Source organism: Tamandua tetradactyla, chromosome 6 (assembly GCF_023851605.1).
Source record: "Tamandua tetradactyla isolate mTamTet1 chromosome 6, mTamTet1.pri, whole genome shotgun sequence".
NCBI lineage: Eukaryota > Metazoa > Chordata > Mammalia > Pilosa > Myrmecophagidae > Tamandua > Tamandua tetradactyla.
The window spans coordinates 48,246,793-48,259,679 of record NC_135332.1 but is presented as its reverse complement, the minus strand read 5'-3'; the positions used below and the strand labels follow the sequence as shown (position 1 = coordinate 48,259,679).

General features: G+C 42.4%; 1 protein-coding gene across 1 annotated transcript in view; it reads right to left on the bottom strand.

Moving 5' to 3' along the window:
- LOC143687832 (acid-sensing ion channel 2-like) overlaps positions 1-12,887 on the bottom strand; it is a 269,367-nt gene that overhangs the window by 65,877 nt on the left and 190,603 nt on the right. The window contains exon 3 of the mRNA XM_077165195.1: positions 3,742-3,869. Coding sequence (XP_077021310.1) covers positions 3,742-3,869 — 128 coding nt within the window. The remainder of the gene's footprint in view (positions 1-3,741; positions 3,870-12,887) is intronic.

Sequence of the window (12,887 nt, the reverse complement as noted above, 5' to 3'; positions counted from 1 at the left end):
CAGGCTGGACTCCCAGGCTGTTAATGCTGGAGGCCCTCTGGGGCCATCTTGCCAGTCCTTTCATTCTCCAGTTGGGAAAATCGAGGCCCAGTGAGGGGAGCTACCTGTCCAAAGTTCCATGGCACAGTCAGGATCAGACCTCTGGGCTCCCAGCCTGTTTTCTTTCTACAACAGTCAGGCTTGTTTCTTTGGATTTATGGCAGGAAAAGGAAATGTCCACCGGCCGATCCCTCCCTGGATTGGCTTGCAGTGTACTTTCCCCAGAGAGCTTCCCTGAATTGTAACCAGGCAGTGTGGTGGAGTAGAAAGAACATGGGCTTAGGAACCTGGTGGATTTGGGTTCATAACTGAGCCCTGCTACTCCTCTAGCTATGCAACCTTGAGTAAGTTACTTAACTGTGCGGTTTTATCATCTGGAAAGAGGAGATAGCAACATGTCCCTTGCCAGGTTGTTGTGGCGATTAAATGAAAATAATGCAAGTTAAGATATTTGCCACAGCACAGTGCCTGGCTCAATTAGTGGTCCCTGTTCTTACTGTTTTAACCCTCCAGGGTTTTATTTCTGCTTCCTGAGCATTACCCCTCTGCTTGTCTCTGATGGCCGTGGTCCTGAGATGGTACAGGGGCACCTGGGGCATTTCTCAGGTTGTCCAGGAAGACAGGGACATACCTTGGCTCAAATGGGTTTTAGGGCAAATGCGGAGTATAAAAAAAATCTCTCCTTGGTCTGGGTTACAGCCCACTATGATGTTCTTAAGGCTTTCAAAATAAAAATTAGAAAATATGTTAAACGAAGTGTATGCCTTGATTTCTACAATGCAGAAAGGACTGCCCAATTTACAAAGGATTCCTCTGAGTCACTAGTTCTACTTAGGGCTCTTACTAAGGAACCAATTTTTTTAGTGTGAGTCACACCAACTTTCTAGGAAAGGACCTTCTGCTCCCCGTGGTCTTGTCACCCTGACCTCCTGGTAAGGTTTCCTTGAGCTTTGAGCTGAAGCAGCAGAGTCCTGGAGCGAGCACAATGTAGCCATGAGGTTCCACTGATAGCCACTGATTGAAGATGCACTGTGATTTTATTTACCACCAAGGAAGATTGTAAGTTGTCATTGACTGTAAATCAAATCCGGATTTTAGAAATTTGAAAAGGTGAAAAAAAAATGCATCTTATAATCAATGAAGTGTTGGAGGACCAGGGTCAGGCTGATGGATTAGCACTAATTGCAGATCGATAGCACACATATGGGGTCAATCCCCAAATTATGTTTGATTTAACATTATTTACTTCTTTGTTAAAGAAACCACTAATCTATAGACCCTATAAGGGCAGAAACTGGGTATGCTTTGTTTACCACTGTATTTTTTTATACATTTATTTATTTTTATTTATTTTTTTTATAGTAGGTGTTCAATAATATTTGCTGAATGAATAAATAAAACAAAGCCACATTCTCAAACATGTGGAAAACCCAGAAAAAAAGTCATTTATGATTCCCTCACTGTGGATATTTGGGTTATTCCCAACCTAATATTTCTAAGAACATGCTCTTTTATATACAGTGAACATAATGTCTTATTAGATTTCGCTCTGGGATGCGTTTTTGTATTTCCTCATTAACATGCATGAAATGATGAAATGAGATGATGTGGAGATGCTTTGAAGACTGTAAGATGTTTAACAAATATCTTATTTGTTATAATAACCACAGTAATATTGGTATGATGAGGATGATTTTTCTGAGAATAGACTTCAAAGCAAACAACAAATTTGTTTTTAGACACTGGGAATATATTCTGTTCTGGCACTCTGCTCGCCAGGGCAGTCCCTGGGTTTCATAGTGGGAAGAGAAGGAGAGATGTAAGGGTTCTTGGAAGTCATCTGCTCTGGCACCCCATCCAGCCCCAAAATTCAGTATCACAGAAGGAGGGTGAGTGGGGCTGGATAAGCCTATCTCTCATAGCTGTATGTAAACTTTTTATAAACCTACACAGAACTTCTTTCTCTCTACCCTCTGCTAGTGGTGAAAAGTTATGCTTTGGGTTTCAATGACCAGTGTTCACTTTGCATGCTAACAGCAATGCAGACACACACAGAGAGATGCTGACGCAGATAAGCAATTCATATAGTGGTCATAGGTGCATTCAACAAACCACAGTGTTAGATTTGCCTTGGACAACTAGCAATATGTCATCTTTAGGTAGTCAATGAATTCACGTGCATGCTATTAGTCCGACCTGTGCCTGGCCTTTGAAAGGAAGGGGGTTTACACACACAGCACCCAGCACCCAGCACCCAGCACATAGCACGCAGAAGGGAGTACACAGAAGACTAATAGCCTGGGCTCTGGGCTCACCCCAGTTGCCCATCGTCTTCCTGTTTTGATCCGCTGGTCCGTGTTCTCACTCCTCCCAGCTCAAAGTTTTAACCTTGAACTTTGCCTCCTTCCTTGTCTGCTTCATCCCTCTTTCTTTGTTCTATAAGGTGCATTTTTCTGGATGCACCACTTGCTTCTCACCTTGCATACCAGTGGGCACCACATTTCAGCTCCCACCACCTACCTCGGGCTCTGGGGTCCCCATCCGCTGCTGCTGCAGTTTGAGGCTGATCTTTGCTTTTTAGTGGTGACCCGGGCACTACAGGTGCAAGGCCCGGGTCATGAGATCTGCACCATCATGCTTTCCCAGAGATTCAAAACTGCAGCTCTCTTACAGATTTGTAACCAGTCTTTAAGGCAGGATATCACTTTTATAAAATGGCTGAACAACTGTGGCTACGACTGGATTAAAGATAACACGCAAGCCAGACTCTAAAGACAAGCTGAGCTCATAAATTACGTGTGTCATTTTCCTGATACTTCTTCAGGGTTTTCCCAGAGTCTCCCTTTCTTACCCTAGAGCAGTGCCTCCTATACTCCTTGAATTAATTCTTCATCTGAAGCCACCCAGAACCAACTACGATGGGTTTAGGACTGCTTCAAAGTCCTATGCTTTCCAGCTTGGATTCCAAGCAAAAGCCTTCTCATGTTCTCAAACCAGAAGACAAATATGCAGCAAACAACAGAAAGAAACAGTAGTCTGTGTGTCCCTCTACAGTTCTGCTTTGAGGCGTTCTGCCTTTTGAAATGTAGCACCCATGTGCGCGAGGTAAGGCTGCACCCATTCTCATTCCTCGGCTAGCAGAGCTGACTGCAGCCGTCCTGGCTGGCTGGCTGGGGTCCCTTCCCCTGGGTGTACTAAATCAAAGAGGGTGTCCAGAAACCCATCCAAGGGCATTCTCACCGCTTAAAATCTATTATGGTAGAGTGACACCCCTCCCTTGTCTCTGAGCAGGCTGCTTCAGACTATTTCAGACAAATAATGTTTGAAACACATCAGGCATTAGTTAGCAGTTTCCCTTAGCATTCTCCCCTGCCCTCCCCTTTGAAGGAATCAAATTGTATAGAAAGGCTACTGCAACACGTATTCTGGAAAAAAAAAATACCCTTCAGTGTAAAAGAAAATAAGCTAGCTTTCTCTTACACCAATTTTAAGAACTGAGAGGTGGAACAGGAGAACTGGGTTATGGAGGTTAGCTGACTTTGTTTTCCAATTTGAGAGTAAGCCTTTTTACCAAGCCCAGCCCTGCTCCAGCCTCCTGGGAGAACACGGAGCCTGCTGGGAGGGAGAGCCCAGCTTCTTCTCACGCCTGCAGGCGGCTGGGCATGCTGAGGACCACTCAGTGAGGAAGCCCAGGGAACTTACCCTCTGCTCCTGTGTGGCCACAAAGGTCTGGAACCCAGGAGCTACCCCAAAGCCCAGCTCCTGGATGAAAGGTGGCTCCGACTGACTGTGAATCTGAACTTTTACTCCTGCTTCAAATGTTGTTTCCTCTGCAAGAACAAAGATAGACAGAGTCATGGGTCAGCAACAAAGTATGCTCAAGGAGTCCTGGCATTGAAAAGCTCACAGGGACCCTAGAGAGGTCATGTCATAGGCAGGCAGACTGCCCCACCCCATAGGTGTCCACGACCTTGTCCCTGGCACCTGTGATTACCTTCCCTGGCAAAAGGGACTTTGCAGATGTGATTAAGTTAAAGATCGTGAAATGGTAAGATTACCCTATCGTTTTTGGATGGGCCTAACATAATCGCAGGAGTCCTTATAAGAGGGAGGGAGAGGGTTAGGATCAGAGAAAGGGTGGAAGATGCTATGCTGCTGCAGAAGGGAAATGGGCCAAGGACTGTGGATGGCTTCTAGAAGCTGGGAAAGGCAAGAGAAAGGATTTTCCCCCAAAGCCTCCAGAAAGGAACACAGCCCTGCTGACACTGAATTCAGCCTGTAAAACCCATTTGGGACTCTGAAATCCCAGAACTATAAGATAATACATTTTGTGTTGTTTTAAGCTACTAAGCTTGTAGTAACCTGTTACAGCAGCATTAGGACACTAATCGAGCTCAGTTAGGCCAACTCCCTGCCTCACTCTTCAGATCTACAGAATGAGATTAAGAGGTCAAATGCCTTTATTTTATCTACTAGCTGCTCTCCTGGGCTATACACTGAGGGTGAGGATGTCAGGGGAGGAAAACACGATGGTGCAGCAGTGGAAACAGCAATAGAGGGCTTGCCTGTAGGCCAGGCTGCCAGCCTCCCAGAGGTGCAGGAGGTGAGCCGGTAGATGAGACACTTTCCCCCTTGTTCCCTTTGGCAGGGAAATGGCCCTCAGCAGGGGGAGGTGGTGGGGGAATGGGGTGGTGGGATGGCAGACCCTGGCTCATCCTATATGCTCGTGCTCAAAATTGTTCGAGAATCTACCCCAGGCATTGCATCAGCGTTTACTAGGTCTCCCTTTCTGACTCACTTTTAGAGCAGGGAGGCGGACTGCAGGAGAGGGAGGGAGAACTGATAGAAGAGGGGGTTGAGTAGACAGCTTTCGGCAGCCATGCTTTCTAAAGCTTTCCCAAGAGAGAGGTTGAGGAGAGAATAAGGAGCCAAAGAACAGGCTTGGATGGGGAAATAGAGCGAATGTGGAGTGATACTGGGATTATAGAGCTGTCCTGTGCCTGGATGAACTGAAAGTGTGTTCCCTGGACTGTGGAAGGGAACGGGGGAGATGCCAAAATTTGTTTTCTAGAGCTCGTTGAAACTGCTATATAACTGAGCTTAAGAAAATGTATAGCCAGTAACACACGGAGAAATGAAAAATGAAGCCTTTTTGGCAGAAATGGTGTGAGTAATGGGCAAAGAAGACTGACCAGGTGCTCCTAGATTAGTGGGAACTGCTCAAGGCCAGACTAATCAGATGGGATTGTAAAATGAGGGCTCCTGGGAGCCACTGCAGAAATTCTGATTTGGTCACTTTGGGGTAGAGCCCAGGCATCTGCCTTTCCTGAGATTCTGATATAGATGATCTAAGGCTGACCACATTTGGGCAAATAGCCATCTAGTCCAGGGAGAGGGGTGACTTGCCCAAGACCACACAGCAAATCAAGAACAAGGCAGTGGAAAAAAGGCTGCTGGGGGGGCCAAGATGGCAGCTTAGTAAGGTACGTGCGTCTTAGTTCTTCCTCCAAAGCAACTACTAGGTGAACTGAAACAGTGCAGAACAGCTCCCAGGGCCACGGCAGGGAATGGACACACAGCGTACCCCAGTCTGGACTGGCTAGTCTGACTGCGAGACTCGGCTGCGGTGAGATCCCTGAGCGGGGCGCGATTTCCCGAGCAGCGGCAGCTGTGGTGGCCAGAGCTCCTCCCTCCCTCCTTCCCGGGCCGGCTGAGAGTCTCAGAGAGGCAAGTTTCCCAAGCCGAGGCGGCCGGCGCCCCTCTTTTGCGGGCGGCTTCCTGGTCCGGCTACGAGTCTCGGATCAGAGGGCTACCCAAGCCGCGGTGGCCCTACCCCGCGGGCGGCTTCCTGGTCCGGTGGCTAATTCCCCGGGCCCGCTGTGGCCGGCAACCAGCCACAGGGTCCCCTCAAGCCGCGGCGGCTGACGCCCCCACCACACGCGGCCCCCTGAACCAACGGAGAGAATTGGATCGGAAATCCCCAGGCCGTGGAGATCGGTGACCGGGGGGATCCCTTCCAAACACGTGAGACAAACGTATGCCACGAGCGCCACCTACTGGGCAGGATAAGAAAAACAGAACCCAGAGATATCACAGAAAAATCTTACAACCTTGTTGGGTCCGACACCCAGGGAAATCTGACTAAATGCCCAGACGCCAGCAGCAGAAGATAACGGTCCACGCTCAGAAGATTGAGAATATGGCCCAGTCAAAGGAACAAACCAATAGTTCAAATGAGATACAAGAGCGGAGACAACTAATGCTGAATATACGAACAGAAATGGAAAACCTCTTCAAAAATGAAAGCGATAAATTGAGGAAGGACATGAAGAAGACATGGGCTGAACATAAAAAAGAAATAGAAAAACGGAAAAAACAAATCACAGAACTTATGGAAGTGAAGGATAAAGTAGAAAAGATGGAAAAAACAATGGATACCTACAATGATAGATTTAAAGAGACAGAAGATAGAATTAGTGATTTGGAGGACGGAACATCTGAATTCCAAAAAGAAACAGAAACTATCGGGAAAAGAATGGAAAAATTTGAACAGGGTATCAGGGAACTCAAGGACAATATGAACCGCACAAATACACGTGTTGTGGGTGTCCCAGAAGGAGAAGAGAAGGGAAAAGGAGGAGAAAAACTAATGGAAGAAATTATCACTGAAAATTTCCCAACTCTTAAGAAAGACCTAAAATTACAGATCCAAGAAGTGCAGTGCACCCCAAAGAGATTAGACACAAATAGGCGTTCTCCAAGACACTTACTAGTTAGAATGTCAGAGGTCAAAGAGAAAGAGAGGATCTTGAAAGCAGCAAGAGAGAAGCAATCCATCACATACAAGGGAAATCCAATAAGACTATGTGTAGATTTCTCAGCAGAAACCATGGAAGCTAGAAGACAGTGGGATGATATATTTAAATTACTAAAAGAGAAAAACTGCCAACCAAGACTCCTATATCCAGCAAAATTATCCTTCAAAAATGAGGGAGAAATTAAAACATTCTCAGACAAAAAGTCACTGAGAGAATTTGTGACCAAGAGACCAGCTCTGCAAGAAATACTAAAGGGAGCACTAGAGTCAGATACAAAAAGACAGAACAGAGAGGTATGGAGAAGAGTGTAGAAAGAAGGAAAATCAGATATGATATATATAATACAAAAGGCAAAATCTTAGAGGAAAATATTATCCAAACAGTAATAACACTAAATGTTAATGGACTGAATTCCCCAATCAAAAGACATAGATTGGCAGAATGGATTAAAAAACAGGATCCTTCTATATGCTGTCTACAGGAAACACATCTTAGACCCAAAGATAAACATAGGTTGAAAGCGAAAGGTTGGGAAAAGATATTTCATGCAAATAACAACCAGAAAATAGCAGGAGTGGCTATACTAATATCCAACAAATTAGACTTCAAATGTAAAACAGTTAAAAGAGACAAAGAAGGACACTATATACTAATAAAAGGAACAATTAAACAAGAAGACATAACAATCATAAATATTTACGCAACGAACCAGAATGCCCCAAAATACATGAGGGATACACTGCAAACACTGAAAAGGGAAATAGACTCATATACCATAATAGTTGGAGACTTCAATTCACCACTCTCATCAATGGACAGAACATCTAGACAGAGGATCAATAAAGAAATAGAGAATCTGAATATTACTATAAATGAGCTAGACTTAACAGACATTTATAGGACATTACATCCCACAACAGCAGGATACACCTTTTTCTCAAGTGCTCATGGATCATTCTCAAAGATAGACCATATGCTGGGTCACAAAGCAAGTCTTAACAAATTTAAAAAGATTGAAATCATACACAACACTTTCTCGGATCATAAAGGAATGAAGTTGGAAATCAATAATAGGCGGAGTGCCAGAAAATTCACAAATACTTGGAGGCTCAACAACACACTCCTAAACAACGAGTGGGTCAAAGAAGAAATTGCTAGAGAAATTAGCAAATACCTCGAGGCGAATGAAAATGAAAACACAACATATCAAAACTTATGGGACGCAGCAAAGGCAGTGCTGAGGGAAATTTATTGCCCTAAATGCCTATATCAGAAAAGAAGAAAAGGCAAAAATGCAGGAATTAACTGTCCACTTGGAAGAACTGGAGAAAGAACAGCAAACTAATCCCAAAGCAAGCAAAAGGAAAGAAATAACAAAGATTAGAGCAGAAATAAATGAAATTGAAAACATGAAAACAATAGAGAAAATCAATAAGGCCAGAAGTTGGTTCTATGAGAAAATCAATAAGATTGTTGGGCCCTTATCAAGATTGACAAAAAGAAGAAGAGAGAGGATGCAAATAAATAAGATCAGAAATGGAAGAGGAGACATAAACACTGACCTCACAGAAATAAAGGAGGTAATAACAGGATACTATGAACAACTTTACGCTAATAAGTACAACAATTTAGAGGAAATGGACGGGTTCCTGGAAAGACATGAACAACCAACTTTGACTCAAGAAGACATAGATGACCTCAACAAACCAATCACAAGTAAAGAAATTGAATTAGTCATTCAAAAGCTTCCTAAAAAGAAAAGTCCAGGACCAGACGGCTTCACATGTGAATTCTATCAAACATTCCAGAAAGAATTAGTACCAACTCTCCTCAAACGCTTCAAAAAAAATCGAAGTGGAGGGAAAACTACCTAATTCATTCTATGAAGCCAACATCACCCTCATACCAAAACCAGGCAAAGATATTACAAAAAAAGAAAACTACAGACCAATCTCTCTAATGAATATAGATGCAAAAATCCTCAATAAAATTCTAGCAAATCGTATCCAACAACACATTAAAAGAATTATACATCATGACCAAGTAGGATTCATCCCAGGTATGCAAGGATGGTTCAACATAAGAAAATCAATTAATGTAACACACCATATCAACAAATCAAAGCAGAAAAATCACATGATCATCTCAATTGATGCAGAGAAGGCATTTGACAAGATTCAATATCCTTTCCTGTTGAAAACACTTCAAAGGATAGGAATACAAGGGAACTTCCCTAAAATGATAGAGGGAATATATGAAAAACCCACAGTTAACATCATCCTCAATGGGGAAAAATAGAAAACTTTCCCCCTAAGATCAGGAACAAGACAAGGATGTCCACTATCACCACCATTATTCAACATTGTGTTGGAGGTTCTAGCCAGAGCAATTAGACAAGAAAAAGAAATACAAGGCATCAAAATTGGAAAGGAAGAAGTAAAACTATCACTGTTTGCAGACGATATGATACTATACGTTGAAAACCCGGAAAAATCCACAACAAAACTACTAGAGCTAATAAATGAGCATAATAAACAGCAAAGTAGCAGGTTACAAGATCAACATTCAAAAATCTGTAGCATTTCTATACACTAGCAATGAACAAGCGGAGGGGGAAATCAAGAAACGAATCCCATTTACAATTGCAACTAAAAGAATAAAATACCTAGGAATAAATTTAACTAAAGAGACAAAAAACCTATATAAAGAAAACTACAAAAAACTGCTAAAAGAAATCACAGAAGACCTAAATAGATGGAAGGGCATACTGTGTTCATGGATTGGAAGACTAAATATAGTTAAGATGTCAATCCTACCTAAATTGATTTACAGATTCAATGCAATACCAATCAAAATCCCAACAACTTATTTTTCAGAAATAGAAAAACCAACAAGCAAATTTATCTGGAAGGGCAGGGTGCCCCGAATTGCTAAAAACATCTTGAGGAAAAAAAACGAAGCTGGAGGTCTTGTACTGCCTGACTTTAAGGCATATTATGAAGCCACAGTGGTCAAAACAGCATGGTATTGGCATAAAGATAGATATATCGACCAATGGAATCGAATAGAGTGCGCAGATATAGACCCTCTCATCTATGGACATTTGATCTTTGATAAGGCAGTCAAGCCAACTCACCTGGGACAGAACAGTCTCTTCAATAAATGGTGCCTAGAGAACTGGATATCCATATGCAAAAGAATGAAAGAAGACCCATATCTCACACCCTACACAAAAGTTAACTCAAAATGGATCAAAGATCTAAACATTAGGTCTAAGACCATAAAACAGTTAGAGGAAAATGTAGGGAGATATCTTATGAATCTTACAATTGGAGGCAGTTTTATGGACCTTAAACCTAAAGCAAGAGCACTGAAGAAGGAAATAAATAAATGGGAACTCCTCAAAATTAAACACTTTTGTGCATTAAAGAACTTCATCAAGAAAGTAGAAAGACAGCCTACATAATGGGAAACAATATTTGGAAACGACATATCAGATAAAGGTCTAGTGTCCAGAATTTATAAAGAGATTGTTCAACTCAACAACAAAAAGACAGCCAACCCAATTACAAAATGGGAAAAAGACTTGAATAGACACCTCTCAGAGGAGGAAATACAAATGGCCAAAAGTCACATGAAGAGATGCTCAATGTCCCTGGCCATTAGAGAAATGCAAATCAAAACCACAATGAGATATCATCTCACACCCACCAGAATGGCCATTATCAACAAAACAGAAAATGACAAGTGCTGGAGAGGATGCGGAGAAAGAGGCACACTTATTCACTGTTGGTGGGAATGTCAAATGGTGCAACCACTGTGGAAGGCAGTTTGGCGGTTCCTCAAAAAGCTGAATATAGAATTGCCATACGACCCAGCAATACCATTGCTGGGAATCTACTCAAAGGAATTAAGGGCAAAAACTCAAACGGACATTTGCACACCAATGTTTATAGTAGCGTTATTTACAATTGCAAAGAGATGGAAACAGCCAAAATGTCCATCAACAGACGAGTGGCTAAACAAACTGTGGTATATACATACGATGGAATATTATGCAGCTTTAAGACAGGATAAACTTATGAAGCATGTAACAACATGGATGGACCTAGAGAACATTATGCTGAGTGAGTCTAGCCAAAAACTAAAAGACAAATACTGTATGGTCCCAATGATGTGAATCGACATTCGAGAATAAACTTGGAATATGTCATTGGTAACAGAGTTCAGCAGGAGTTAGAAACAGGGTAAGATAATGGGTAATTGGAGCTGATGGGATACAGACTGTGCAACAGGACTAGATACAAAAACTCAAAAATGGACAGCACAATAATACCTAATTGTAAAGTAATCATGTTAAAACACTGAATGAAGCTGCATCCAAGCTATAGTTTTTTGTTTTGTTTTGTTTTGTTTTGTTTTGTTCTTACTATTATTACTTTTATTTTTTTTCTCTATACTAACATTCTATATCTTTTTCGGTTGTGTTGCTAGTTCTTCTAAACCGATGCAAATGTACTAAGAAACAATGATCATGCATGCATCTATGTGATGATGTTAAGAATTACTGATTGCATATGTAGAATGGTATGATTTCTAAATGTTGGGTTAATTTCTTTTTTTCCGTTAATTAATAAAAAAATAAAAAATAAAAAATAAAAAAAAATAAAAAAAGAACAAGGCAGTGGGCGAGAAGCCAGGTCTCCTGACATTTGGCCTGGCTCTCTGTCTGCCCCACTAGGCGAGTGGCTTATTTGGTGTGAGCAGACGCGCTGGTTCATGGCGCCTGGGGTTCCGAATGGGGGCTGGGGGAAGGGAATGCCTTTTCATTTTCCCATCTCCAAAAGCCCCTAGCCCAGGGCCTGGAGGAGAGCAGAGCTCAATAAGGATTTGGTGAATGAAGGAAACGGGTACAGGAGGGTTCTCTGCTTGGGTCTGCTGTTCTCTGCCATATGACCAGCTGTGAGTGTGTCCAGATTCTGGCTGGACACTGGGAAACACAGCTTTTCTCTCTGATTGCAGGATCTGTCCTTATTTAGACAGGCTGAGGTCTCATCTGCTGAGAGGCAAATGGGCTGCACATACAATAATAGGCCCCAGCAGAAACAGTAGGATAACTGTGGGTCCCCAGTGCAAAATGAAAATTTAAGGTCACTTGTTAAAAAACGATTAAGATGGGAACGTAAAATGATGCAGCCACTGTGGAAAGCAGTATGGCAGGGCCAAAAAGTTAAATATAGAAATATCATATGACCTGGCTTTTCCACTCTAAAGTATATGCCAAAAGAAATTGAAATTTGGACTCAAAATTCTTGTAAACCAATGTTCATAGCACTGTAATTCACAGCAGCCCAAAGCTAGAAGCAACCCAAGTATCCATCAACGGATGAATGGATAAACACAATGTAGTACGCACATTTAATGGAATATTATTTGGCCATTAAAAATGAATGAAGGGCGAGCCATGGTGGCTCAGTGGGCAGAGTTCTTGCCTGCCATGCCAGAGACCTGGGACCCAGGTTCGATTCATGGTGCCTGCCTATGCAAAAAACAAAAAAAAGAAAAGAAAAAAATTTGGCAGAAAAATGAATGAAGTTGGGTGGGCCATGGTGGCTCAGCAGGCAGAGTTCTTACTGCCATGCTGGAGACCCAGGTTCATTTCCCGGTGCCTGCCCATGTGAAAAAAAAGGAGAATGAAGTTCTGAGATATGCTGTGGCATGGATGAACCTTGAAAATATTATGCTAAAGGAAATGAGAAAGGCATGAGGACAAATACCGCATGATTTCACTTCTATGAAATATCTAGAAATACGAATTTGTAGTGACAGGAAGATTAGAGATTACCAGGGGATGGAGGTGGGGAGAAAGAAGAATTTGGTGCTTGTGGATATAGAGTGTTTCAATGTATTAGAAATTTTAAGATAAAATTGATATTAAAAAATTATTAAGAATGTCAATACAGCACCAGCCGAACATTAAACCAAGTGTGGGGTCTTCTGAGTTCGGGGCCCTCGATGGCTGCACTGGCC